The 27,995-nt window shown below is 50.7% G+C and overlaps 1 protein-coding gene across 2 annotated transcripts in view; it reads right to left on the reverse strand.

Annotated features, from left to right (window-relative positions):
* Positions 1-27,995, reverse strand: part of LOC147102982 (carbonic anhydrase-related protein 10) — a 908,938-nt gene that overhangs the window by 323,297 nt on the left and 557,646 nt on the right. For both annotated transcript variants that reach the window (XM_085964066.1, XM_085964067.1), the window contains exon 3: positions 8,194-8,336. In XM_085964066.1, coding sequence (XP_085820192.1) covers positions 8,194-8,336 — 143 coding nt within the window. The remainder of the gene's footprint in view (positions 1-8,193; positions 8,337-27,995) is intronic.

Below are 27,995 nucleotides of genomic sequence, written 5' to 3' on the forward strand. Positions count from 1 at the left end.
TACAGTTAGTGAGTGACGCTTACCCTGAATAAACAGTGACTCTGTACAGTTACAGTGAGTGACCCTTACCCTGAATAAACAGTGACTCTGTACAGTTACAGTGAGTGACCCTTACCCTGAATAAACAGTGACTCTGTACAGTTACAGTGAGTGACCCTTACCCTGAATAAACAGTGACTCTGTACAGTTACACAGTGAGTGACCCTCACCCTGAATAAACAGTGACTCTGTACAGTTACACAGTGAGTGACCCTTACCCTGAATAAACAGTGACTCTGTACATTTACAGTGAGTGACACTTACCCTGAATAAACAGCGACTCTGTACAGTTACAGTGAGTGACCCTTACCCTGAATAAACAGTGACTCTGTACAGTTACACAGTGAGTGACCCTTACTCTGAATAAACAGTGACTCTGTACAGTTACACAGTGAGTGACCCTTACCCTGAATAAACAGTGACTCTGTACAGTTACACAGTGAGTGACCCTTACCCTGAATAAACAGTGACTCTGTACAGTTACACAGTGAGTGACCCTTACCCTGAATAAACAGTGACTCTGTACAGTTACACAGTGAGTGACCCTTACCCTGAATAAACAGTGATTCTGTACAGTTACACAGTGAGTGACCCTTACCCTGAATAAACAGTGACTCTGTACAGTTACACAGTGAGTGACCCTTACCCTGAATAAACAGTGACTCTGTACAGTTACAGTGAGTGACCCTTACCCTGAATAAACAGTGACTCTGTACAGTTACACAGTGAGTGACCCTTACCCTGAATAAACAGTGACTCTGTACAGTTACAGAGTGAGTGACCCTTACCCTGACTAAACAGAGACTCTGTACAGTTACAGTGAGTGACCCTTACCCTGAATAAACAGTGACTCTCTACAGTTACACAGTGAGTGACCCTTACCCTGAATAAACAGTGACTCTGTACAGTTACACAGTGAGTGACCCTTACCCTGACTAAACAGTGACTCTGTACAGTTACAGTGAGTGACCCTTACCCTGAATAAATAGTGACTCTGTACAGTTACACAGTGAGTGACCCTTACCCTGAATAAACAGTGACTCTGTACAGTGACAGTGAGTGACCCTTACCCTGAATAAACAGTGACTCTGTACAGTTACAGTGAGTGACCCTTACCCTGAATAAACAGTGATTCTGTACAGTTACACAGTGAGTGACCCTTACCCTGAATAAACAGTGACTCTGTACAGTTACACAGTGAGTGACCCTTACCCTGAATAAACAGTGACTCTGTACAGTTACACAGTGAGTGACCCTTACCCTGAATAAACAGTGACTCTGTACAGTTACAGTGAGTGACCCTTACCCTGAATAAACAGTGACTCTGTACAGTTACACAGTGAGTGACCCTTACCCTGAATAAACAGTGACTCTGTACAGTTACACAGTGAGTGACCCTTACCCTGAATAAACAGTGACTCTGTACAGTTACAGTGAGTGACCCTTACCCTGAATAAACAGTGACTCTGTACAGTTACAGTGAGTGACCCTTACCCTGAATAAACAGTGACTCTGTACAGTTACACAGTGAGTGACCCTTACCCTGAATAAACAGTGACTCTGTACAGTTACACAGTGAGTGACCCTTACCCTGAATAAACAGTGACTCTGTACAGTTACAGTGAGTGACCCTTACCCTGAATAAACAGTGACTCTGTACAGTTACAGAGTGAGTGACCCTTACCCTGAATAAACAGTGACTCTGTACAGTTACAGTGAGTGACCCTTACCCTGAATAAACAGTGACTCTGTACAGTTACAGTGAGTGACCCTTACCCTGAATAAACAGTGACTCTGTACAGTTACAGTGAGTGACCCTTACCCTGAATAAACAGTGACTCTGTACAGTTACAGTGAGTGACCCTTACCCTGAATAAACAGTGACTCTGTACAGTTAGTGAGTGACCCTTACCCTGAATAAACAGTGATTCTGTACAGTTACACAGTGAGTGACCCTTACCCTGAATAAACAGTGACTCTGTACAGTTACAGTGAGTGACCCTTACCCTGAATAAACAGTGACTCTGTACAGTTACACAGTGAGTGACCCTTACCCTGAATAAACAGTGACTCTGTACAGTTACACAGTGAGTGACCCTTACCCTGAATAAACAGTGACTCTGTACAGTTACACAGTGAGTGACCCTTACCCTGAATAAACAGTGACTCTGTACAGTTACAGTGAGTGACCCTTACCCTGAATAAACAGTGACTCTGTACAGTTACACAGTGAGTGACCCTTACCCTGAATAAACAGTGACTCTGTACAGTTACACAGTGAGTGACCCTTACCCTGCTGAATAAACAATGCTAAGCACACAGTGGGGGTGCACTGATACAATCAGTAATGTAAAGGCGATTAAGTCCTATTGGAAGCTCTGTGATCTCATGCACCAATCACTCCCATATTTGGAAAGCCACTGACGAGGAAGGATGGCAATGCTTCGAAACACTCCCTTTAAACCAGCCCCAAAAAGGCAGAGTAACAGCCCATTCACAAACCTATGCACTGCTCTGCCGGCCAGCCATTCTACAGTAGAAAATAGCATTAAACAGGAGCAAAATCATTTAAAAGTGCAATAAAAATGAATAAAGATTTGCCCTGTTTCTCCTCTCTGTCTACCCCACCTACTCTGCATCGGTCAACATCGCTATTCACCAGCTTCAAACACTCATTACACTCAAGGAAGTCCACCTGTCGCTTTGATGACTTCTGTTAAAAGTTCTCACTCCACACTTAGAAATAATCTTAACACCTCTCCACCTCGTCAGCTGTGGCTCAGTGGGCAGCACCCTCACCTTGGAGTCAGAAGGTTGTGGGTTCAAGTCCCACTCCAGAGACTTGAGCACAAAAATCTAGGCGGACACTCCAGTGCTGCACTGTCGGAGGTGCCGTCTTTTAGATGAGATGTTAAACTGAGGCCCCGTATACACTCTCGGGTGGGTGTAAAAGATCCCGAGGCACTATTTTGAAGAAGAGCAGGGGAGTTATCCCCGGTGTCCTGGGGCCAATATTTATCTCTCAACCAACATCACTAAAAACAGATTAACTGGTCATTATCACATTGCTGATTGTGGGATCTTACTGTGTGCAAATTGGCTGCTGCGTTTCCGACATTACGGGCCAGAAATTGCTGAACGGGGCTTGCAGCCCCGTATATGCACTTACCCCGCGCTACTGCCGATCAGCTCCAGGGACGCCTGCACTTGGTGAAACAGAAAGAAGAATCCCGGGCAGCGTATGACGTCACGCCGCCCAGGAGTACAGCCAGCGCGAAGCCAGGAGCGTGCAGTGCAAGTGAGACACGCCCCTTGAGGTCTCTGTTTCACTGGACACGCCCCCAATGTTTCTGTCAAGCTGCTAAGCATTTTTACATGCAAAGCAGCAGTTTAAATAGGTTTTTGGAAGTTTTTTGAAGATTTTGGTAACTTTTATAAACTTTTTAAAATGTTTACATTATTTTGAGTAATCTGAAGTAGTTTTAAACAGAATGAAAGCAATTTAAAGACTTTTAAAAGCCCTAAAAGAATTTTTTAAATTCCATTTATTTCTTTAGCAATGTCGTCGTCATACGTGTCTTCACACTGTTCCCTTTGGGGAACTGTATGAAGTGGTGGAAGGATTTATGGCCATGATTAATGCTCATTCCGTGACCGTAACCATCTTTGAACCAGCCATTAGGGCGGTTAGTCCTATGGCAGGAGGGTTTTACGGGCTCCCACAAGCTATACAAGGAGGGGGGACCACCCACACCCACGGACGCAAATATCCCACTGGATGTCAACCCAGGATTTATAGCCGGAGCTCCGACTCCACTTGCCGGGACTGTCTGGAGCGGGGTTCGAAACCCTACCCTGATCTGGCCCAGCGGCGGGGATCCTACCGCTATGACAAAGGCCCAATCCAATTAGCAACGTGAAATGGCAGCATAGGGCTCCAGTCACGGGGAGGGAAAAGGCGCAGGAAACGTATGGGTGTCACCTTTTGTGCGGAGTGGGCCTTTTGCGTAGCAGTAAGCATCCCCGCCGCTGGGCCAGAAGGAGTAGGGTTTTGAACCCCACTCCAGACAGTCCCGGCAAGTGGAGTCGGAGCTCCAACTTTAAATTCTGGGTGGACATCCAGCGGGATGCTTGCGTCCGTGGGTGTTGGTGGCCCCCCCCCCTCAGATGGGTTGTGGGAGCCCGTAAAACCCGCCCGCCATAGGACTAACCACCCTAATGGCTGGTTCAAAGATGGTTACGGTCACGGAATGAGCGTTAATCACGGCCATAAATCCTTCCACCACTTCATACAGTTCCCCAAAGGGAACAGTGCGAGGATACGTACGATGATGACCTCTTGCGCAATGCACCTCCTTGGACCCTCAGTCGCAGATGCGAGGGGGCAAGTTGTGCAATTGTTAAATTTTTTATTTTATTGACATGTAAAATGTTGGCCCAGTAGTTCCCTTCCAAATGCGCTAGTACGGTCGGGGTACTTACGCATCTGGCCGGATGAAATGCCGGTTTTCAGCATGCACAGTGCATGTGGGGAAAACCGGCATTTCCTGTCCTCTGAACGAAGGGGTTCAGAGGCAGAACGCGTGCGACTGCACAGGCAGCGCGTGCGCAGTATAATTCGCCGCTTTCATTAATGCTTTCAGTGAGGTCCAGTCATTACAACTTACACATGAAAAAAGCATGGGTACAGTTGCTCCAGAGGCTGCGGAGGAAGATATTTATTATCGTGGAGCTTCTGAAAGTATGTATGTTTGTATATATTCCTTTGCGTGTTATGTATATATTCCTTTACTTATGTGTATGAATGTATTATTTAATTATGACTTTCAGAGAAAGTAACTTATTGGAAAATCATAATTAAAAACATACATTCATACACATTAGTAAAGGAATATAAAACATACATACATATACGTAAAGGAATATATGTGGACATACATACATAACTCATTCTCACATTCCATTCACACAGCCACAATTGCTCCTTCTACCTACCGTTCTGAAAACTCGTTTAAAAAAAAAAAATTAAAGTTTAAAACTTAGTTAAAATTTCTTAAAATAACTTCCCTCCCTTTCCCAAACCTAAATATTGCATTTCATAAGCTCCTCCATAAAATATATCTCCTTCCCCAGCCAATGAACAACTTTACACTTGCTTTTTTCAAGTGTAAGTTCTAGGGACTTACCCTCACTGAATCCATCAGTGAAATCTACAAAGTTCACTGCGCAAGCGCTGCCTGTGCAGTCGCACGCGCTGTGAATAGACCTCGGGTCTGGAAATGCCGGCGTTCCCCGCATGCGCTGTTCCTGCTGAACGCCGGCATTTCCAACGGCCAGATGCGTGAGTAACCCGACCGTACTCACGCTTCTGGCCTGGAATTTCTGGCCCTACAACAGTGACAGTACTTCAATTGCAAAATACTGCGGATGCTGGAAATCTGAAATAACGACAGAAAATGCTGGAAATACTCAGGCCTAGAAATTCAGTAAGGCGCGGCCAGCTTTGCGGCCAGTTACCGCCCAAAGAGGGCTTCTGCGCCAATAGAGGAGGTTGCGCTGATATTGAGCTCGGCGGTAATGGCGGCGGTAGCCGGTAGCGCTGCGCCGGCACCGATGACGTCATCGGTGTGCGCAGTGCCCCGTTTCCGCCCCGATGCCGGCTCGACGCCCATATTCAGTTGCCGCCGCCTCCTCTGTGGCGGCCGCTACTAACATCCGGAGACCAGGGCCTTACTGCAGCCTTAGTGGGGCGCATAAAGGTGGAGGTGCGGCCGGCCGCTTTTTCGGCGGCCGCATGCCCGCACCTCCTTCCCCGGCCTCCTCCACCACCCCCCCCGCGGCATTGCCGGCTGCTTTCCGCGAGCCCGGCACTTCTGCGTGGTGCCGGGCTCATTTGCCGGCACAATCCAGCGGCGATCTCCCTGTTGCAGGCACCTCCACCTTAAGAGAAGGAGGAGGCCTGCAGTACCGCAGCCTGCCGCACCGCATCGGGTGTCGCAGCGGCATCTAGAGCGCTGAAATTCAGTTTCAGCGCCCCAAGCGGGGACGGGCACACCCTGGAATAGCGCCCGGTTCCGACTTGGGGTGCAAAAACTGAATATCTGACAGTCGCAACTGGCTCCGCACCCAGCGCTAACTTTTGGGCGCTAGCCAGCTGGCGGGGCCATAGTGAATTTCTAGGCCTCAATTTCTGATGAAGGGTCCCAGACCTGAAACGTTAACTCTGTTTCTCTCTCCACGGATGCTGCCTGGCCTGCTGAGTGTTTCCAGCATTTTCTGTTGTTATTAGCGACAGTACTTCATTGGCTGTAAAGCGATTTGGGATGTCCTGAGGTCATGAAAGGCGCTATAAAAATGCAATTTCTTTCTGAGCTTCCCTCTTTTGTGGTCCCAGTCTCTTTCTCTTCGACCCTCCCTCTATCTGCTCTTTCTCAGTCCCACTCTGTCCCTAACTCTGTCTCGATAGCACTTTCCCAGCCTTCCCATCTCCGAGCTCAATCCTCATTGTACTTGGATATTATTTCGTTTTATTTATCCGCACATTTCCTTAATCTCTCAGCAGATTTCCAACAGCTTTTATGTGGTTACAATCTGTGTTCTCAAGTCTTAGCAGATAGTCACAGTTAAATTGAGTATTCTGCAATTGGAAACAGATAAACTGATTAATTCCCCCAAAAAAGCACAGCTCAATACAATATCAGGTAGCATTGCAATGTTCCTTTCCATTCATTCTTGGGATGTGGCCATCACTGGCAAGGCCGGCATTTATTGGCCATCCCTAGTTACGCTGGACACAACCAAGTGGCTTCCTAGGTCCCTTCAGAGAGCAGTTAAATGTCAGCCATGTTGGTGTGAGGACTGGAGTCACATATAGGCCCAGACCAGGTATGGACGGTAGATGGCCTTCCCCAAAAGGACATTAGTGACCGACAACTTCATGGTCACTTTTACTGATAACAGCTTTTTATTTCTAGATTTCAATTAGAATTTTTAAACTGCCCACAGTGGGATTTGAACTCAACTTCTATATTATTAATCCCGACCTCTAATAGTGCAGTAATATTAGTCCTACTCTCCCGTACCTTGTAACATTACATAGGTTTACATAAAATATACGGCCCAGAAACAGGCCATTCGGCCCAACCAGTCCATGCCGGTGTTTATGCTCCACTCGAGTTCCTCCCTTCTTTCCTCATCTAAATCTATCAGCGTAACCCTCTATTCCCTTCTCCCTCACGTGCTTGTCTAGCCTCCCCTTAAATGCACAGTCTCAGGATAAGGGGTCGGCCATTCAGGACTGAGATGAGGAGAAATCTTTTCACTCAGAGGGTGGTGAATCTTTGGAATTCTCTACCCCAGAGGCTCAGTCGTTGAGTATATTCAAGACAGAGATCGATAGATTTTTGGACTCTGGGGAATCGAGGGATATGGGGATAAGGCGGGAAAGTGGAGTTGAGGTCAAAGACCAGCCATGATCTTATTGAATGGCGGAGCCGGCTCGAGGGGCCGAATGGTCTATTCCTGCTCCTAAATCTTATGTTCTTATTCGCCTCAACCACTCCCTGTGGTAGCGAGTTCCACATTCTCACCACTCTCTGGGTAAAGAAGTTTCTTCTGAATTCCCTATTGGATTTCTTGGTGACTATCTTCTATTGATGGCCTCTGATTTTGCTCTTCCCCACAAGTGGAAACATTCTCTCTGTGTCCACTCTATCAAAACCTTTCATAATTTTAAAGACCTCTATTAGGTCACCCCTCAGCCTTCTCGTTTCAATAGACAAGAGACCCTGGTCCATCCATTGCTAACCATTCCGACACATTTCCTGCAGAAATGTCAGAAGTATCAAAAACATGTTCTCATAAATATTCAATCAGCAGGTCGGGCTGCCTTTTAATCTATTTAATTTTAGTTGAGAGTAAAGTAATTAAAGCAGTGGGATTTCCCCAAGGCTGGGTAACGATCGCAAGTGAATTCTTATTTTTCTGTAGTTTATGAACAGTCAACTTGGACAGAATGTCCAAATAGCCCAGAGATGGGAAAAATAAAACATGACTTGGAGATTTTTCACCCACGCATTTCAAGATGACGGCCGAGGTTTCCAGAGACTCAACAACTGAGTGAAAACATTGTGGATGTTGTTCGTTGCCACTTACCTTCCTGCCCGCTGTGTTAATACGGAGAGGTGTGAGGAAGGGGTCGAAGATCATATGGCTCGTCTCAATGTTGATAGGCGACTGCCTTTTTCCAACTGAACACAGATTCCAGGCGGAATTTACCAACCCCCAGAACGAGGGAACTGTTGAAAAAAGAAATAACAAGAAAAAAGAATCAGACCCGATTCGAACATATTCGGTTAGTGTTAAATCACCGTGTAGAATCATACAATCATACAACTCCGAAAGAGGCCATTCAGCCCATCGTGCCTGTGCCGGCTCTTTGAAAGAGCTCTCCCCTTAGTAGCAGTGAGAAAATAAACTCAAGGCCCCTTGCCATGGATGCTCCAGTGCCAGCCCTGGCTCAGTGGACAGCGCTCTCTCTCTCCTTTGAGTCAGAAGGTTGTGGGTTCAAGACCCACTCCAGAGACTTGAGCACAAAAATCTAGGCTGACACTCCCAGTGCAGTGCTGAGGGAGTGCTGCACTGTCAGAGGTGTCGTCCATCGGATGAGATGTTAAATTGTTCTCTCAGGTGGATATAAAAGATCCCATCGAAGAAAAGCAGGGGAGTTCTCCCCGGTGTCCTGGGCCAATATTTATCCCTCAACCAATATCACTAAAGAACAAATTATCTTGTCATTGTCACATTGCTGCTTGTGGGATCTTGCTGTTTGCAAATTGGCTGCCGTGTTTCCTACATTACAACAGTGACTACACTTCAAAAAAGTACTTCATTGGCTGTAAAGCACTTTGGGACGTCCTGAGGTGGTGCAAGGCGCTACAGAAATCCAAGTCTTTCTTCTTTCTTTTTCCCTCCCTCACACCGTACTCTTTTCCTCAGCTGAGAGTTTGCGATGGCCCAACTATTTCCAACAGCATTATTATCATTGATCCCTAGGAAGCAACCATTACAAGGCTCCTGCTTCTTAATTGTGGGTCCAAAAGCGTATCAATCTCAGCCTTGAATATAGTCAATTTATCCACAGCCCTCTGGGGCAGAGAATTCCAAAGATTCACCATCCTCTGAGTGAAGAAATTCCTCCTCATCTCAGTCCTAAATGGCCGACCCCTTATCCTGAGACTGTGACCCCTGGTTCTAGACGCCCCAGCCAGGGGAAACAACCTCCCTGCATCTACCCTGTCATACCCCTCAGAATCTTGTATGTTTCAATGAGATCACCGCTCATTCTTCTAAACTCCAGAGAGTATCGGCCCAATCTGCTCGATCTCTCCTCATAGGGCAGCCCTCTCATCCCAGGGATCAGCCTGGTGATTACAGGAAGCGGTCCGCTGCAAATTGGAAAGCAGTCACAGATCTTGGGAGCGTCTGAAATGCTCGCCGATGCCCGATTTAACACTCTCGCAACACCAAGTGCCGTCCACCCCACCCCAATATACTTCGAAACTAAACAGCCCTGAACCTTCTAAACGTAACCCAGACACAATGTCTGTTTTGTGAAGTGGAAGGTTTTTTTCCTTCCATGTCTTGTGAGGTGGATGTTAATTATTAATATCGCTGCTGTTGTTAATGATTGCACCAGCAACATAAATATTGCAACACAAACTGTCATCAGGCCCGCTGCCCAATGTTAGACAAGGGAAACAAGAGCCTTGAAACTTGCTCCCGATTGGCTTATTCTATACAACATGCGCAAACCTATCACTGCTCATCTTTGCTGATAGCATTTTGTGCAGAGACAACAGCAACATAAATCGTTCCCTTTTACCGGCTGTGTACTGTACATGTACAGGAGCTGACACTGAGACACACACGGGCCGTACAGTACCAGACGGGAGTGAATCATTCCCTTTCACCCGCTGTGTACTGTACATGTACAGGAGCTGACACTGAGACACACACGGGCCGTACAGTACCAGACGGGAGTGAATCGTTCCCTTTTACCCGCTGTGTACTGTACATGTACAGGAGCTGACACTGAGACACACATGGGCCGTACAGTACCAGACGGGAGTGAATCGTTCCCTTTTACCCGCTGTGTGCTGTACATGTACAGGAGCTGACACTGAGACACACACGGAACGTACAGTACCAGACGGGAGTGAATCGTTCCCTTTTAACTGCTGTGTACTGTACATGTACAGGAACTGACACTGAGACACACACGGGCCGTACAGTACCAGACGTGAGTGAATCGTTCCCTTTTACCCGCTGTGTGTACTGTTCATGTACAGGAGCTGACACTGAGACACACACGGGCTGTACAGTACCAGATGGGAGTGAATCGTTCCCTTTTACCTGCTGTGTGTACTGTACATGTACAGGAACTGACACTGAGACACACACGGGCTGTACAGTACCAGACGGGAGTGAATCGCTCCCTTTTACCCGCTGTGTGTACTGTACATGTACAGGAGCTGACACTGAGACACACACGGGCCGTACAGTACCAGATGGGAGTGAATCATTCCCTTTTACCTGCTGTGTACTGTACATGTACAGGAGCTGACACTGAGACACACACGGGCCGTACAGTACCAGACGGGAGTGAATCGCTCCCTTTTACCCGCTGTGTGTACTGTACATGTACAGGAGCTGACACTGAGACGCACACGGGCTGTACAGTACCAGATGGGAGTGAATCGTTCCCTTTACCCGCTGTGTGTACTGTACATGTACAGGAGCTGACACTGAGACACACAGGGCCGTACAGCACCAGACGGGAGTGAATCGTTCCCTTTTACCTGCTGTGTACTGTACATGTACAGGGGCTGACACTGAGACACACACGGGCCGTACAGTACCAGACGGGAGTGAATCGCTCCCTTTTACCCGCTGTGTGTACTGTACATGTACAGGGGCTGACACTGAGACACACACGGGCTGTAAAATACCAGACGGGAGCGAATCGCTCCCTTTTACCCGCTGTGTGTATTGTACATGTACAGGAGCTGACACTGAGACACACACGGGCCGTACAGTACCAGACGGGAGTGAATCGTTCCCTTTTACCCGCTGTGTGTATTGTACATGTACAGGAGCTGACACTGAGACACACACGGGCCGTACAGTACCAGACGGGAGTGAATCGTTCCCTTTTACCCGCTGTGTGTACTGTACATGTACAGGAGCTGACACTGAGACACACACAGGGCGTAAAGTACCAGACGGGAGTGAATCGTTCCCTTTACCCACTGTGTGTATTGTACATGTAGAGGAGCTGACACTGAGACACACACGGGCCGTACAGTACCAGACGGGAGTGAATCGTTCCCTTTTACCCGCTGTGTACTGTACATGTACAGGAGCTGACACTGAGACACACATGGGCCGTACAGTACCAAACGGGAGTGAATCGCTCCCTTTTACCCGCTGTGTGTACTGTACATGTACAGGAGCTGACACTGAGAGACACATGGGCCGTACAGTACCAGACGGGAGTGAATCATTCCCTTTTACCCGCAGTGTGTGCTGTACATGTACAGGAGCTGACACTGAGACACACACACACAGGCTGTACAGTACCAGATGGGAGTGAATCGCTCCCTTTTACCCGCTGTGTACTGTACATGTACAGGAGCTGACACTGAGACACACACGGGCCGTACAGTACCAGACGGGAGTGAATCGTTCCCTTTTACCCTGTTTGTATGTACAGGAGCTGACACTGAGACACACACGGGCCATACAGTACCAGACGGCAGTGAATCATTCCCTTTTACCCAGTTTGTATGTACAGGAGCTGACACTGAGACACACACGGGCCGTACAGTACCAGATGGGAGTGAATCATTTCCCTTTTACCCGCTGTGTGTATTGTACATGTACAGGAGCTGACACTGAGACACACACGGCCCGTACAGTACCAGACGGGAGTGAATCATTCCCTTTTACCCAGTTTGTATGTACAGGAGCTGACACTGAGACACACACGGGCCGTGCAGTACCAGACGGGAGTGAATCGTTCCTTTTTACCCAGTTTGTATGTACAGGAGCTGACACTGAGACACACACAGGCTGTATAGTACCAGACGGGAGTGAATCGTTCCCTTTTACCCGCTGTGTACTGTACATGTACAGGAGCTGACACTGAGACACACACGGGCGGTACAGTACCAGACGGGAGTGAATCGTTCCCTTTTTCCCGCTGTGTGTGCTGTACATGTACAGGAGCTGACACTGAGACACAGATGGGCCGTACAGTCCCAGACGGGAGTGAATCGTTCCCTTTTACCCAGTTTGTATGTACAGAAGCTGACACTGAGACACACACGGGCCATACAGTACCTGACGGCAGTGAATTGTTCCCTTTTACCCGCTGTGTGTACTGTACAGGTACAGGAGCTGACACTGAGACACACACGGGCCGTGCAGTACCAGACGGGAGTGAATCGTTCCCTTTTACCCAGTTTGTATGTACAGGAGCTGACACTGAGACACACACAGGCCGTACAGTACCAGACGGCAGTGAATCATTCCCTTTTACCCAGTTTGTATGTACAGGAGCTGACACTGAGACACACACGGGCCGTGCAGTACCAGACGGGAGTGAATCATTCCCTTTCACCCGCTGTATACTGTACATGTACAGGAGCTGACACTGAGACACACACGGGCCGTACAGTACCAGACGGGAGTGAATCGTTCCCTTTTACCCGCTGTGTGTACTGTACATGTACAGGAGCTGACACTGAGACACACACGGGCCGTACCGTACCAGACGGGAGTGAATCGTTCCCTTTTACCCGCTGTGTACTGTACATGTACAGGAGCTGACACTGAGACACACATGGGCCGTACAGTACCAGACGGGAGTGAATCGTTCCCTTTTACCCGCTGTGTGCTGTACATGTACAGGAGCTGACACTGAGACACACACGGAACGTACAGTACCAGACGGGAGTGAATCGTTCCCTTTTAACTGCTGTGTACTGTACATGTACAGGAACTGACACTGAGACACACACGGGCCGTACAGTACCAGACGTGAGTGAATCGTTCCCTTTTACCCGCTGTGTGTACTGTTCATGTACAGGAGCTGACACTGAGACACACACGGGCCGTACAGTACCAGATGGGAGTGAATCGTTCCCTTTTACCTGCTGTGTGTACTGTACATGTACAGGAACTGACACTGAGACACACACGGGCTGTACAGTACCAGACGGGAGTGAATCGCTCCCTTTTACCCGCTGTGTGTACTGTACATGTACAGGAGCTGACACTGAGACACACACGGGCCGTACAGTACCAGATGGGAGTGAATCATTCCCTTTTACCTGCTGTGTACTGTACATGTACAGGAGCTGACACTGAGACACACACGGGCCGTACAGTACCAGACGGGAGTGAATCGCTCCCTTTTACCCGCTGTGTGTACTGTACATGTACAGGAGCTGACACTGAGACGCACACGGGCTGTACAGTACCAGATGGGAGTGAATCGTTCCCTTTACCCGCTGTGTGTACTGTACATGTACAGGAGCTGACACTGAGACACACAGGGCCGTACAGCACCAGACGGGAGTGAATCGTTCCCTTTTACCTGCTGTGTACTGTACATGTACAGGGGCTGACACTGAGACACACACGGGCCGTACAGTACCAGACGGGAGTGAATCGCTCCCTTTTACCCGCTGTGTGTACTGTACATGTACAGGGGCTGACACTGAGACACACACAGGCTGTACAGTACCAGACGGGAGTGAATCGCTCCCTTTTACCCGCTGTGTACTGTACATGTACAGGAGCTGACACTGAGACACACACGGGCCGTACAGTACCAGACAGGAGTGAATCATTCCCTTTTACCTGCTGTGTGCTTTACATGTACAGGAGCTGACACTGAGACACACACGGGCCGTACAGTACCAGACGGGAGTGAATCGCTCCCTTTTACCCGCTGTGTGTGCTGTACATGTACAGGGGCTGACACTGAGACACACACGGGCTGTAAAGTACCAGACGGGAGCGAATCGCTCCCTTTTACCCGCTGTGTGTATTGTACATGTACAGGAGCTGACACTGAGACACACACGGGCCGTACAGTACCAGACGGGAGTGAATCGTTCCCTTTTACCCGCTGTGTGTATTGTACATGTACAGGAGCTGACACTGAGACACACACGGGCCGTACAGTACCAGACGGGAGTGAATCGCTCCCTTTTACCCGCTGTGTGTGCTGTACATGTACAGGAGCTGACACTGAGACACACACGGGCCGTACAGTACCAGACGGGAGTGAATCGCTCCCTTTTACCCGCTGTGTACTGTACATGTACAGGAGCTGACACTGAGACACACACGGGCCGTACAGTACCAGACGGGAGTGAATCGCTCCCTTTTACCCGCTGTGTACTGTACATGTACAGGAGCTGACACTGAGACACACACGGGCCGTACAGTACCAGACGGGAGTGAATCGTTCCCTTTTACCCGCTGTGAGTACTGTACATGTACAGGAGCTGACACTGAGACACACAGGGCCGTACAGTACCAGACGGGAGTGAATCGTTCCCTTTTACCCGCTGTGTGTACTGTACATGTACAGGAGCTGACACTGAGACACACACAGGGCGTAAAGTACCAGACGGGAGTGAATCGTTCCCTTTACCCACTGTGTGTATTGTACATGTAGAGGAGCTGACACTGAGACACACACGGGCCGTACAGTGCCAGACGGGAGTGAATCGTTCACTTTTACCCGCTGTGTGCGGTACATGTACAGGAGCTGACACTGAGACACACACGGGCCGTACAGTACCAGACGGGAGTGAATCGTTCCCTTTTACCCGCTGTGTACTGTACATGTACAGCAGCTGACACTGAGACACACATGGGCCGTACAGTACCAAACGGGAGTGAATCGCTCCCTTTTACCCGCTGTGTGTACTGTACATGTACAGGAGCTGACACTGAGAGACACATGGGCCGTACAGTACCAGACGGGAGTGAATCATTCCCTTTTACCCGCAGTGTGTGCTGTACATGTACAGGAGCTGACACTGAGACACACACACACAGGCTGTACAGTACCAGATGGGAGTGAATCGCTCCCTTTTACCCGCTGTGTACTGTACATGTACAGGAGCTGACACTGAGACACACACGGGCCGTACAGTACCAGACGGGAGTGAATCGTTCCCTTTTACCCTGTTTGTATGTACAGGAGCTGACACTGAGACACACACGGGCCATACAGTACCAGACGGCAGTGAATCATTCCCTTTTACCCAGTTTGTATGTACAGGAGCTGACACTGAGACACACACGGGCCGTACAGTACCAGATGGCAGTGAATCGCTGCCTTTTACCCGCTGTGTGTATTGTACATGTACAGGAGCTGACACTGAGACACACACGGCCCGTACAGTACCAGACGGGAGTGAATCATTCCCTTTTACCCAGTTTGTATGTACAGGAGCTGACACTGAGACACACACGGGCCGTGCAGTCCCAGACGGGAGTGAATCGTTCCCTTTTACCCTGTTTGTACGTACAGGAGCTGACACTGAGACCCACACGGGCCGTGCAGTCCCAGACGGGAGTGAATCGTTCCCTTTTACCCTGTTTGTATGTACAGGAGCTGGCACTGAGGCACACACAAGCCGTGCAGTACCAGATGGGAGTGAATCATTTCCCTTTTACCCGCTGTGTGTATTGTACATGTACAGGAGCTGACACTGAGACACACACGGCCCGTACAGTACCAGACGGGAGTGAATCATTCCCTTTTACCCAGTTTGTATGTACAGGAGCTGACACTGAGACACACACGGGCCGTGCAGTACCAGACGGGAGTGAATCGTTCCTTTTTACCCAGTTTGTATGTACAGGAGCTGACACTGAGACACACACAGGCTGTATAGTACCAGACGGGAGTGAATCGTTCCCTTTTACCCGCTGTGTACTGTACATGTACAGGAGCTGACACTGAGACACACACGGGCGGTACAGTACCAGACGGGAGTGAATCGTTCCCTTTTTCCCGCTGTGTGTGCTGTACATGTACAGGAGCTGACACTGAGACACAGATGGGCCGTACAGTCCCAGACGGGAGTGAATCGTTCCCTTTTACCCAGTTTGTATGTACAGAAGCTGACACTGAGACACACACGGGCCATACAGTACCTGACGGCAGTGAATTGTTCCCTTTTACCCGCTGTGTGTACTGTACAGGTACAGGAGCTGACACTGAGACACACACGGGCCGTGCAGTACCAGACGGGAGTGAATCGTTCCCTTTTACCCAGTTTGTATGTACAGGAGCTGACACTGAGACACACACAGGCCGTACAGTACCAGACGGCAGTGAATCATTCCCTTTTACCCAGTTTGTATGTACAGGAGCTGACACTGAGACACACACGGGCCGTGCAGTACCAGACGGGAGTGAATCATTCCCTTTTACCCAGTTTGTATGTGCAGGAGCTGACACTGAGACACACACGGGCCGTGCAGTACCAGACGGGAGTGAATCATTCCCTTTTACCCAGTTTGTATGTACAGGAGCTGACACTGAGACACACACGGGCTGTACAGCACCAGACGGGAGTGAATCATTCCCTTTTACCCGCTGTGTGTACTGTACATGTACAGGAGCTGACACTGAGACACACACGGGCCGTACAGTAGCAGATGGCAGTGAATCATTCCCTTTTACCCAGTTTGTATGTACAGGAGCTGACACTGAGACACACACGGGCCGTACAGTACCAGATGGCAGTGAATCGCTCCCTTTTACCGGCTGTGTGCTGTACATGTACAGGAGCCGACACACAATTATGAGAATAAATTACTGGCTGCTGAGTTTCACTCGCTGTTGCACGACACAGCTGCGAGGTTGATGTCAGGATAATGCCAGTGTGAAGGACTGGTTGTCAGGACTGAACAGCTAAAGCACCTTTTATGCAATGCCCTTCGCACTGCCATTGAATATACAGGATAACAGCTATTGAATGTGGTCATTATTGTTATTTTGCAATCCACATCAGTTCCAGCTCTGAGAGGAGATGCTTTTACAAAAATGATAATTATTTCCACACAGTTTACTGAACCATGCACGTGACATCTGACTATTGCTGTAGAATTTAGCAGACACTGGGTTCGAGTTGAAGGCAGCAACACACGGACCTAGGTTTCCCATGGGGCTTCTCTGGCCAGAGATTGGACGGGCACGCCAGTGTAGTGGTGATGTTACTGGACTAGTAATCCCGAGGCCAAGATTTCAGAATCCCACCCTGCTAGTTTGAGAATTTGAATTCAGTTACCACGGGGAGTGGTTGAGGCGAATGGCATCGATGCATTTAAGGGGAAGCTCGATAGACACATGAGGGAGAGAGCAACAGAAGGATGTGTTGATGGGGTGAGATGAAGAGGGGCGGGAGGAGGCTCGTGTGGAGCAGAAACACTGGCACAGACCAGTTGGGCCGAATGGCCTGTTTCTGTGCTGTACATTCGATGTATGAAAAAGGTCTGGGAATAAAAAGCTGGTGTCAGTAAAAGTGACCCTGAAACTGCCGGATAGTCGTTAAAACCCAACCGGTTCACTGACGTCCTTCAGGGAAGGAAGCCTGCCGTCCTTATGTGAGTCCAAACGCTCACCAATAGTTGACGCTCACCTGCCCTCTGATGTGACCCAGTGACCCACTCAGTCATAACAAACCCCTACACAGCCTGCAGTGGTTTAGGAAGAAGTCAACCACCACTTAGGGTTGACCAATTTGTGCGATCAATGGATTTTTAACGAAAATCTGGCAGCTTCATGGTCAAGTTTACTACGAGCTTTTTATTTCCAGAGTTTTTAAACCAAATTCGAATTCTCAAACTCCCACGGTGGGATTTTAACTCGTGTTCTCCGGATTATTAGAATCATAGAATCATAAAGCACAGCAGGAGGCCACTCGGCCCATCGTGCCTGTGCCAGCTCTCTGACAGACCTGTCCCATTAGCCCCACTCCCCCCCGCTCTTTCCCCCGTGCCCTGCAAATTTCTCCTTTTCAAGTATTTATCCAATTCCCTTTTGAAAATTACTATTGAATCTGCTCCCACCGCCCTTTCAGGCAGCGCATTCCAGATCACAACAACTCGCTGCGTAAAAATGATTCTCCTCATCTCCCCTCTGACTATTTTGCCGAATTACTTGAAGTCTGTTCCCAGGCTTTGTGATTACAAGTTGACTAACACAACTACTATACCACTGTGCCCTGTATAGGTGAACATTGAGAGAGTCGAGCCGATGCCTGTTGATGTAGTTTGGGCATTGGTCAATGGAGCAATGTGGGTGCAGCGCCTGGGACCTGGGGAATCCTCCCACTCTCTAATGTTTCATTACTCTACCATGCTCACTTCTATTGCCCACGCCAAGCAATGCATCTGTGACTTACATAGAAACATAGAAACATAGAATATAGGAGCAGGAGTAGGCCATTCGGCCCCTCGAGCCTGGTCCACCATTCAATGCGATCATGGCTGATCATCCAAATTCAGTGCCCTGTCCCTGCTTTCTCCCATACCCCTTGATCCCTTTAGCCTTAAGAAGTACAGTATATCCAACTCCTTCTTGAAGATATTTAATGAATTGACCTCTACTGCCTTCTGTGGTAGAGAATTCCACAGGCTCACCACTCTCTGGGTGAAGAAATTCCTCCTCATTTCTGTCCTAAATGGCCTGCCCCTGTGAGGATGCCGGTTAGTTCCCTCAGTAACCCCTAGATGGCACCTTCACTTGTTTTTTTCCCTTTGCTAATTGTTACTAGTTTCTCCTGTGTTTATTACTTAACTGCCTTTTATCAGGTTTATTGGTTTCACCTGTTTTTTCTTGTATTTAAGTTCTGTGGTTTCTTCCCTCTGTGCTCAGTCTTGACAAGCCGTTTGCCTAGTGGTAGCTTGTCTTGAGCTCCTATGTTTGTAACTGTTTACCTGTGTGATTCTAGTAAAGTACTTTTATTTAAGACTGCATACCAGCTTCTCGCCTCGTCTGTCTGTACTTGGGTCCAGAACCAGCCTTGCCCTGACAATCCCTTATCCTTAGACTGTGACCCCTGGTTCTGGACTCCCCGACCATCGGGAACATCCTTCCTGCATCTAGTCTGTCCAGTCTTGTCAGAATTTTATAAGTTTCAATGAGATCCCCTCTCATTCTTCTAAACTCCAGCGAGTACAAGCCCAGTCGACCCAATCTCTCCTCATACGTCATTCCTGCCATCCCAGGTATCAGCCTGGTGAATCTTCGCTGAACTCCTTCCATGGCAAGAACATCCTTCCTCAGATAAGGCGACCAGAACTGCACACAATACTCAAGGTGTGGTCTCACCAAGGCCCTGCTTCGTGCATCGGTAGACAGCTGATTGGCTAAAGTTGGTGACATCCCCAGCTGTGGCCAGGCATGACCATGTGGCCTGAGGATTGAGGCTGGCTGAGATTGGTCGCCAACTCTGGTTGGACGGATTCCTGGAGGTTTCATCACATGACCGCCTGCCTCCAACTGCCCCGCCCCCACTCTCCCGCCATTGGTCGCCCGACACGTCCATCCTCACGAAGCCCCGCCTTCCCATACCAATCGGAAAGTGGACAGGCTCTTCAGTACCCGAGTGGATGATTCTTGACTCTCAGTCCCCGTGTCTCAGATTTTTTACAACTAGCGCACAAAAATGTTCAAGGGAATGTTTTTTAAAAGAGGGTTGTTTTTAACGCCCCGGTGATGTTTTCGCTGGGGTGCTGCTCCCAGCAGTTGCCCTGGAGATTAATCTTCAATTCCCAGAGACTCCAGGTCAATCCCGGAGGGTGGGCCACCCTACTTTGCAGCCACTGGCAATGTGACATTTATCCTGATAAGTCAGGATTGTAATTGCATTGGGATTTCTTAAATTAAGAAACACAAGCCCTTTGAATCATTCATTTAATTATTCACTATAAACAAAAATGACAGAAAGTATTGATGAAAAGATATTTTTCACAATTAGAATTCTGGACTGTGGCACTGTCTCTCATCTTAATTAGACAGTGGGTCGATGAGACTGAGTGAGCCCGAAAACAATGAGTTATCAATGAATGCTTGTCACCTTAGATCAGGGTTAGGATTCTACACAGTGTAAGGAAATGGGAAGGGGTTTGGCCCATTGGGATTCTGTACAATGGGAGTGAATGGGAAGGGGTTTGGTCCATTGGGATTCTGTACAATGGGAGTGAATGGGAAGGAGTTTGGTCCATTGGGATTCTGTACATTGGGAGTGAATGGAAAGGGGTTTGGTCCATTGGGATTCTGTACAATGGGAGTGAATGGGAAGGGGTTTGGTCCATTGGGATTCTGTACAATGGGAGTGAATGGGAAGGTGTTTGGTCCATTGGGATTCTGTACAATGGGAGTGAATGGGAAGGGGTTTGGTGTATTGGGATTCTGTACAACGGGAGTGAATGGGAAGGGGTTTGGTCCATTGGGATTCTGTACAATGGGAGTGAATGGGAAGGTGTTTGGTCCATTGGGATTCTGTACAATGGGAGTGAATGGGAAGGGGTTTGGTCCATTGGGATTCTGTACAATGGGAGTGAATGGGAAGGTGTTTGGTCCATTGGGATTCTGTACAATGGGAGTGAATGGGAAGGGGTTTGGTGTATTGGGATTCTGTACAACGGGAGTGAATGGGAAGGGGTTTGGTCCATTGGGATTCTGTACAATGGGAGTGAATGGGAAGGGGTTTGGTGTATTGGGATTCTGTACAATGGGAGTGAATGGAAAGGGGTTTGGTGTATTGGGATTCTGTACAATGGGAGTGAATGGGAAGGGGTTTGGTGTATTGGGATTCTGTACAATGGGAGTGAATGGGAAGGGGTTTGGTCCATTGGGATTCTAACCAATGTGGTGAATGATCTGTTACCCCAGATTTGGCTCACTGAGATTTTACGCTCCGATTCTGAAATGCATTTATCAGGCGCTAACTGTCATGCGAAATGTTGCTGTGCTGTCTAAACACACTGTGCTTTGCAGCCAAGCTCCTGTTTTGCAGCTCATGTCTGATTCACTGAATCAGATCTTAATATTTTCTAAGAATTATAGCCTGCCAAAGGCAGAAAAAACAAGCAGACCCATAAACATCCTTTGGACACATCTCTTTTCAAATGCCTTTAGCAGCAAAAAGGAACTGAGTTATCAGTGTGTTCTTATCATGAATCTTTACAGTGCGATCTCTACAGTTCCTGGTTGATTACTGCGCTGTTATAAACCCCAAGAGCAGCACAATCTTATTTTTATATATATATACTGTGGCCTTGTCCCTGAGCAGTCTGAACTCTGGTGGGCAATTGCTAAAGTGGAACATGGTTTAATGTGGCCTGTCCCTTTAAGGCCTCTGCTCACACACTCACTGCGAGGAAATGGTCTCAACTGGCACATGTTGAGGACAAACAGAGGTTCAAAGGGTCTGCGCATTGCCAGCTGCCGGAAACACTCCAGCTCCTGCCTTTGGCAGCAGGCCAGATTACCAAGTCAGAAAACCTTACAGGAAATGACTGAAATACAAACAGAAAATGCTGGAGACACTCAGCGAGTCAGGCAGCATCCGCGGAGAGAGAAACAGAGTTAACGTTTCAGCTCGATGACCTTTCGTCAGAACTGCAAATGACTGAACTTTTAAAATTACACTTGTACCATTATAAATTACTACATCCACATTTACAATGGTACCTGGCTATGTAAACCTGTCACACTGTAATTGCATGCTTCTGCCAGTAGAGGCACTGCAGTGGGAGCTCCTGAAGATATGCAGGTCGGGCTGGACTGGGCCAATATATGTCAGAATACAGGCCAGGCAGGATAAAACCACAAGTTATAAATAGGTGGCACAGGTCGGCTTCAATTCCAAACTGCAAGGCTGGAAGTTTCGATTCGAGTTTACAGAATTTCACCCCTGAGTTTCCTGTGTTCACTGACCTACATTGGCCACGCCTCCATTTTAAAATCCTCATCCTTGTTTTCAAGTCCCTCCTCGGCCTTGCCCCTCCCTATCTCTGTAACCTCCTCCCGCCCTACAACCTTCCGAGATCTCTGCGCTCCTCCAATTCTGGCCTCCTGCGCATCCCCTGATTTTAATCGCTCCACCATTGGTGGCCGTGCCTTCAGCCGCCTGGGCCCTAAGCTCTGGAATTCCCTCCTTAAACCTCTCCGCCTCTCTCTCTCCTCCTTTAAGATGCTCTTAAAACCTTCCTCTTTGACCAAGCTTTTGGTCACCTGCCCTAATATCTCCTTATGTGGCTCACTGTCAAATTTTGTTTGATAATCGCTCCTGTGAAGCACCGCGGGATGTTTTACTATGTTAAAGGCGATTTATGAATGCAAGGTGTTGCTCATCAAGATTCTCCAGCGAGTGTAAAAGTGTCCTCCCCTGCAATGTGCAGCGTCTGTGCACAACCCAACGACACCAAACAACTCGAACCAGCCGCACACCGATAACAATTGTTCATTAATCGTGGCCTGGTCTGATAACACAGTCAGGGGGAAATGCAGCGTGGAACTTGCCACTTCACTAGGATAACTGACGATATTGAAGGTTACGGAATCTGCTAGCGGTTGCCTGATCGAATTGGGTTTTTATTTGAATGGGAGAGCAGACAGGACCTGTTTGCGAAGCAGAATTTATAAATGACCGTTCGAGATTGTGCTGGGAGAAGGGATAAAACACAAAAGGGCTGGATCTGATATCATCTCCGGCACCACAATCGGAATTAGAATTTAAAAGAATGTGCAGAGATCCCTGATTTTAAGGACCCAGATAAGGGAACACGATACTGCACTTGCAGCACTCTGTGTCACAAGGGAAGGTGACTTCAATTCAGAAGGTTGGCCCATTATTAGAGCACCTGTAACACAAGTCAGTCTTCAGGAATAAACAGAGTGCAGCCTCTCCAGGCGGAACAAAGATAGGTTGCTTAAAACAAGGCTGCACAGCCTATCCACAGTTCCCTGTCGTCCCAGGCCACCCAACACACCCACCCCACCTAACACACCCCACACACACACCCCACACACACAACCCACACACACATCACACACACACACCCCACACACACCCCACACACACACCCCACACACACCCCACACACACACCACACACACACCCCACACTCACACCCCACACACACACCCCACACACACACCCCACACACACACCCCACACACACACACCCCACACACACCCCACACACACACCCCACACACACCCCACACACACACCCCACACACACACACCCCACACACACCCCACACACACACCCCACACACACCCCACACACACACCCCACACACACCCCACACACACACCCCACACACACACCCCACACACACCCCACACACACCCCACACACACACCCCACACACACACCCCCCACACACACCCCACACACACACCCCACACACACCCCACACACACACCCCACACACACACCCCACACACACCCCACACACACACCCCACACACACACCCCACACACACACCCCACACACACCCCACACACACACCCCACACACACACCCCACACACACACCCCACACACACCCTACACACACACCCCACACACACACCCCACACACACACCCCACACACACACCCCACACACACACCCCCCACACACACCCCCCACACACACCCCACACACACACCCCACACACACACCCCACACACACACCCCACACACACACCCCACACACACCCCACACACACACCCCACACACACCCCACACACACACCCCACACACACACCCCACACACACACCCCACACACACCCCACACACACCCCACACACACCCCACACACACACCCCACACACACCCCACACACACCCCACACACACACCCCACACACACCCCACACACACCCCACACACACACCCCACACACACACCCCACACACACACCCCACACACACACCCCACACACACACACCCCACACACACACACCACACACACACCCCACACACACACCCCACACACACACCCCACACACACCCCACACACACCCCACACACACACCCCACACACACACCCCACACACACACCCCACACACACACACCCCACACACACACCCCACACACACACCCCACACACACCCCACACACACCCCATACACACCCCACACACACTCCACACACACCCCACACACACACCCCACACACACCCCACACACACCCCACACACACACCCCACACACACACCCCACACACACCCCACACACACCCCACACACACCCCACACACACACCCCACACACACACCCCACACACACACACCCCACACACACACCCCACACACACACCCCACACACACACCCCACACACACACACCCCACACACACACCCCACACACACACCACACACACACCCCACACACACCCCACACACACACCCCACACACACACCCCACACACACCCCACACACACCCCACACACACCCCACACACACACCCCACACACACACACCCCACACACACCCCACACACACACACCACACACACACCCCACACACACACCCCACACACACACCCCACACACACACCCCACACACACCCCACACACACCCCACACACACACCCCACACACACACCCCACACACACCCCACACACACCCCACACACACACCCCACACACACACCCCACACACACCCCACACACACCCCACACACACCCCACACACACACCCCACACACACACCCCACACACACCCCACACACACCCCACACACACACCCCACACACACACCCCACACACACACCCCACACACACCCCACACACACACCCCACACACACACCCCACACACACACCCCACACACACCCCACACACACCCCACACACACACCCCACACACACACCCCACACACACCCCACACACACTCCCCACACACACCCCACACACACCCCACACACACACCCCACACACACACCCCACACACACCCCACACACACCCCACACACACACCCCACACACACACCCCACACACCCACCCCACACACACACCCCACACACACCCCACACACACCCCACACACACACCCCACACACACACCCCACACACACCCCACACACACACCCCACACACACACCCCACACACACACCCCACACACACACCCCACACACACACCCCACACACACACCCCACACACACCCACACACACCCCACACACACACCACCACACACACACCCCACACACACCCCACACACACACCCCACACACACACCCCACACACACCCCACACACACCCCACACACACGCCCCACACACACACCCCACACACACACACCCCACACACACACCCCCCACACACACCCCACACACACCCCACACACACACCCCACACACACCCCACACACACCCCACACACACACCCCACACACACCCCACACACACACCCCACACACCCCACACACACACCCCACACACACCCCACACACACACCCCACACACACCCCACACACACCCCACACACACACCCCACACACAACCCACACACACCCCACACACACACCCCACACACACCCCACACACACACCCCACACACACACCCCACACACACACCCCACACACACCCCACACACACACCCCACACACACCCCACACACACACCCCACACACACCCCACACACACACCCCCACACACACCCCACACACACCCCACACACACACCCCACACACAACCCACACACACCCCACACACACACCCCACACACACCCCACACACACACCCCACACACACCCCACACACACACCCCACACACACCCCACACACACACCCCACACACACCCCACACACACACCCCACACACACCCCACACACACCCCACACACACACCCCACACACACACCACACACATACACCACACACACACCCCACACACACACCCCACACACACACCCCACACACACACCCCACACACACACCCCACACACACACCCCACACACACCCCACACACACACCCCACACACACACCCCACACACACACCCCACACACACCCCACACACACACCCCACACACACACCCCACACACACACCCCACACACACACCCCACACACACACCCCACACACCCCACACACACACCCCACACACACACACACCACACACACACCCCACACACACACCCCACACACACACCCACACACACCCCACACACACCCCACACACACACACCCCACACACACCCCACACACACACCCCACACACACACACCCCACACACACCCCACACACACACCCCACACACACCCCACACACACACCCCACACACACACACCCCACACACACACCCCACACACCCCACACACACACCCCACACACACACCCCACACACACACACCCCCCACACACACACCCCACACACACCCCACACACACACCCCACACACACACACCCCACACACACCCCACACACACACCCCACACACACACACCCACACACACCCCACACACACACCCCACACACACACCCCCCACACACACACCCCACACACACCCCACACACACCCCACACACACCCCACACACACACCCCACACACACACCCCACACACACACCCCACACACACACCCCACACACACACCCCACACACACCCCACACACACCCCACACACACCCCACACACACACCCCACACACACACCCCACACACACCCCACACACACACCCCACACACACACCCCACACACACACCCCACACACACCCCACACACACCCCACACACACACCCCACACACACACCACACACATACACCCCACACACACCCCACACACACCCCACACACACACCCCACACACACCCCACACACACACCCCACACACACACCCACACACACACCCCACACACACCCCACACACACCCCACACACACACCCCACACACACACCACACACATACACCCCACACACACCCCACACACACCCCCACACACACCCCACACACACACCCCACACACACACCCCACACACACACCGCACACACACCCCACACACACCCCACACACACCCCACACACACACCCCACACACACCCCACACACACCCCACACACACACCCCACACACACACCCCACACACACACCCCACACACACACCCCACACACACACCCCACACACACCCCACACACACACACCCCACACACACACCCCACACACACACCCCACACACACACCCCACACACACACCCCACACACACCCCACACACACCCCACACACACACCCCACACACACACCCCACACACACCCCCACACACACACCCCACACACACACCCCACACACACACCCCACACACACACCCCACACACACACCCCACACACACACCCCACACACACACCCCACACACACACCCCACACACACCCCCACACACACCCCACACACACACCCCACACACACACCCCACACACACACCCCACACACCACACCCCCACACACACACCCCACACACACACCCCACACACACCCCACACACACCCCACACACACCCCACACACACACCCCACACACACACCCCACACACACACCCCACACACACACCCCACACACACACCCCACACACACACCCACACACACACCCCACACACACCCCACACACACACCCCACACACACACCCCACACACACACCCCACACACACACCCACACACACACCCCACACACACACCCCACACACACCCCACACACACACCCCACACACACCCCCACACACACCCCACACACACACCCCACACACACACCCCACACACACACCCCACACACACACCCCACACACACCCCACACACACCCCCACACACACCCCACACACACCCCACACACACACCCCACACACACACCACACACAC

The sequence above is a fragment of the Somniosus microcephalus genome, chromosome 21 (assembly GCF_052327205.1).
Source record: "Somniosus microcephalus isolate GS21.2 chromosome 21, FLI_Smic_1.0, whole genome shotgun sequence".
Classification (NCBI taxonomy): domain Eukaryota; kingdom Metazoa; phylum Chordata; class Chondrichthyes; order Squaliformes; family Somniosidae; genus Somniosus; species Somniosus microcephalus.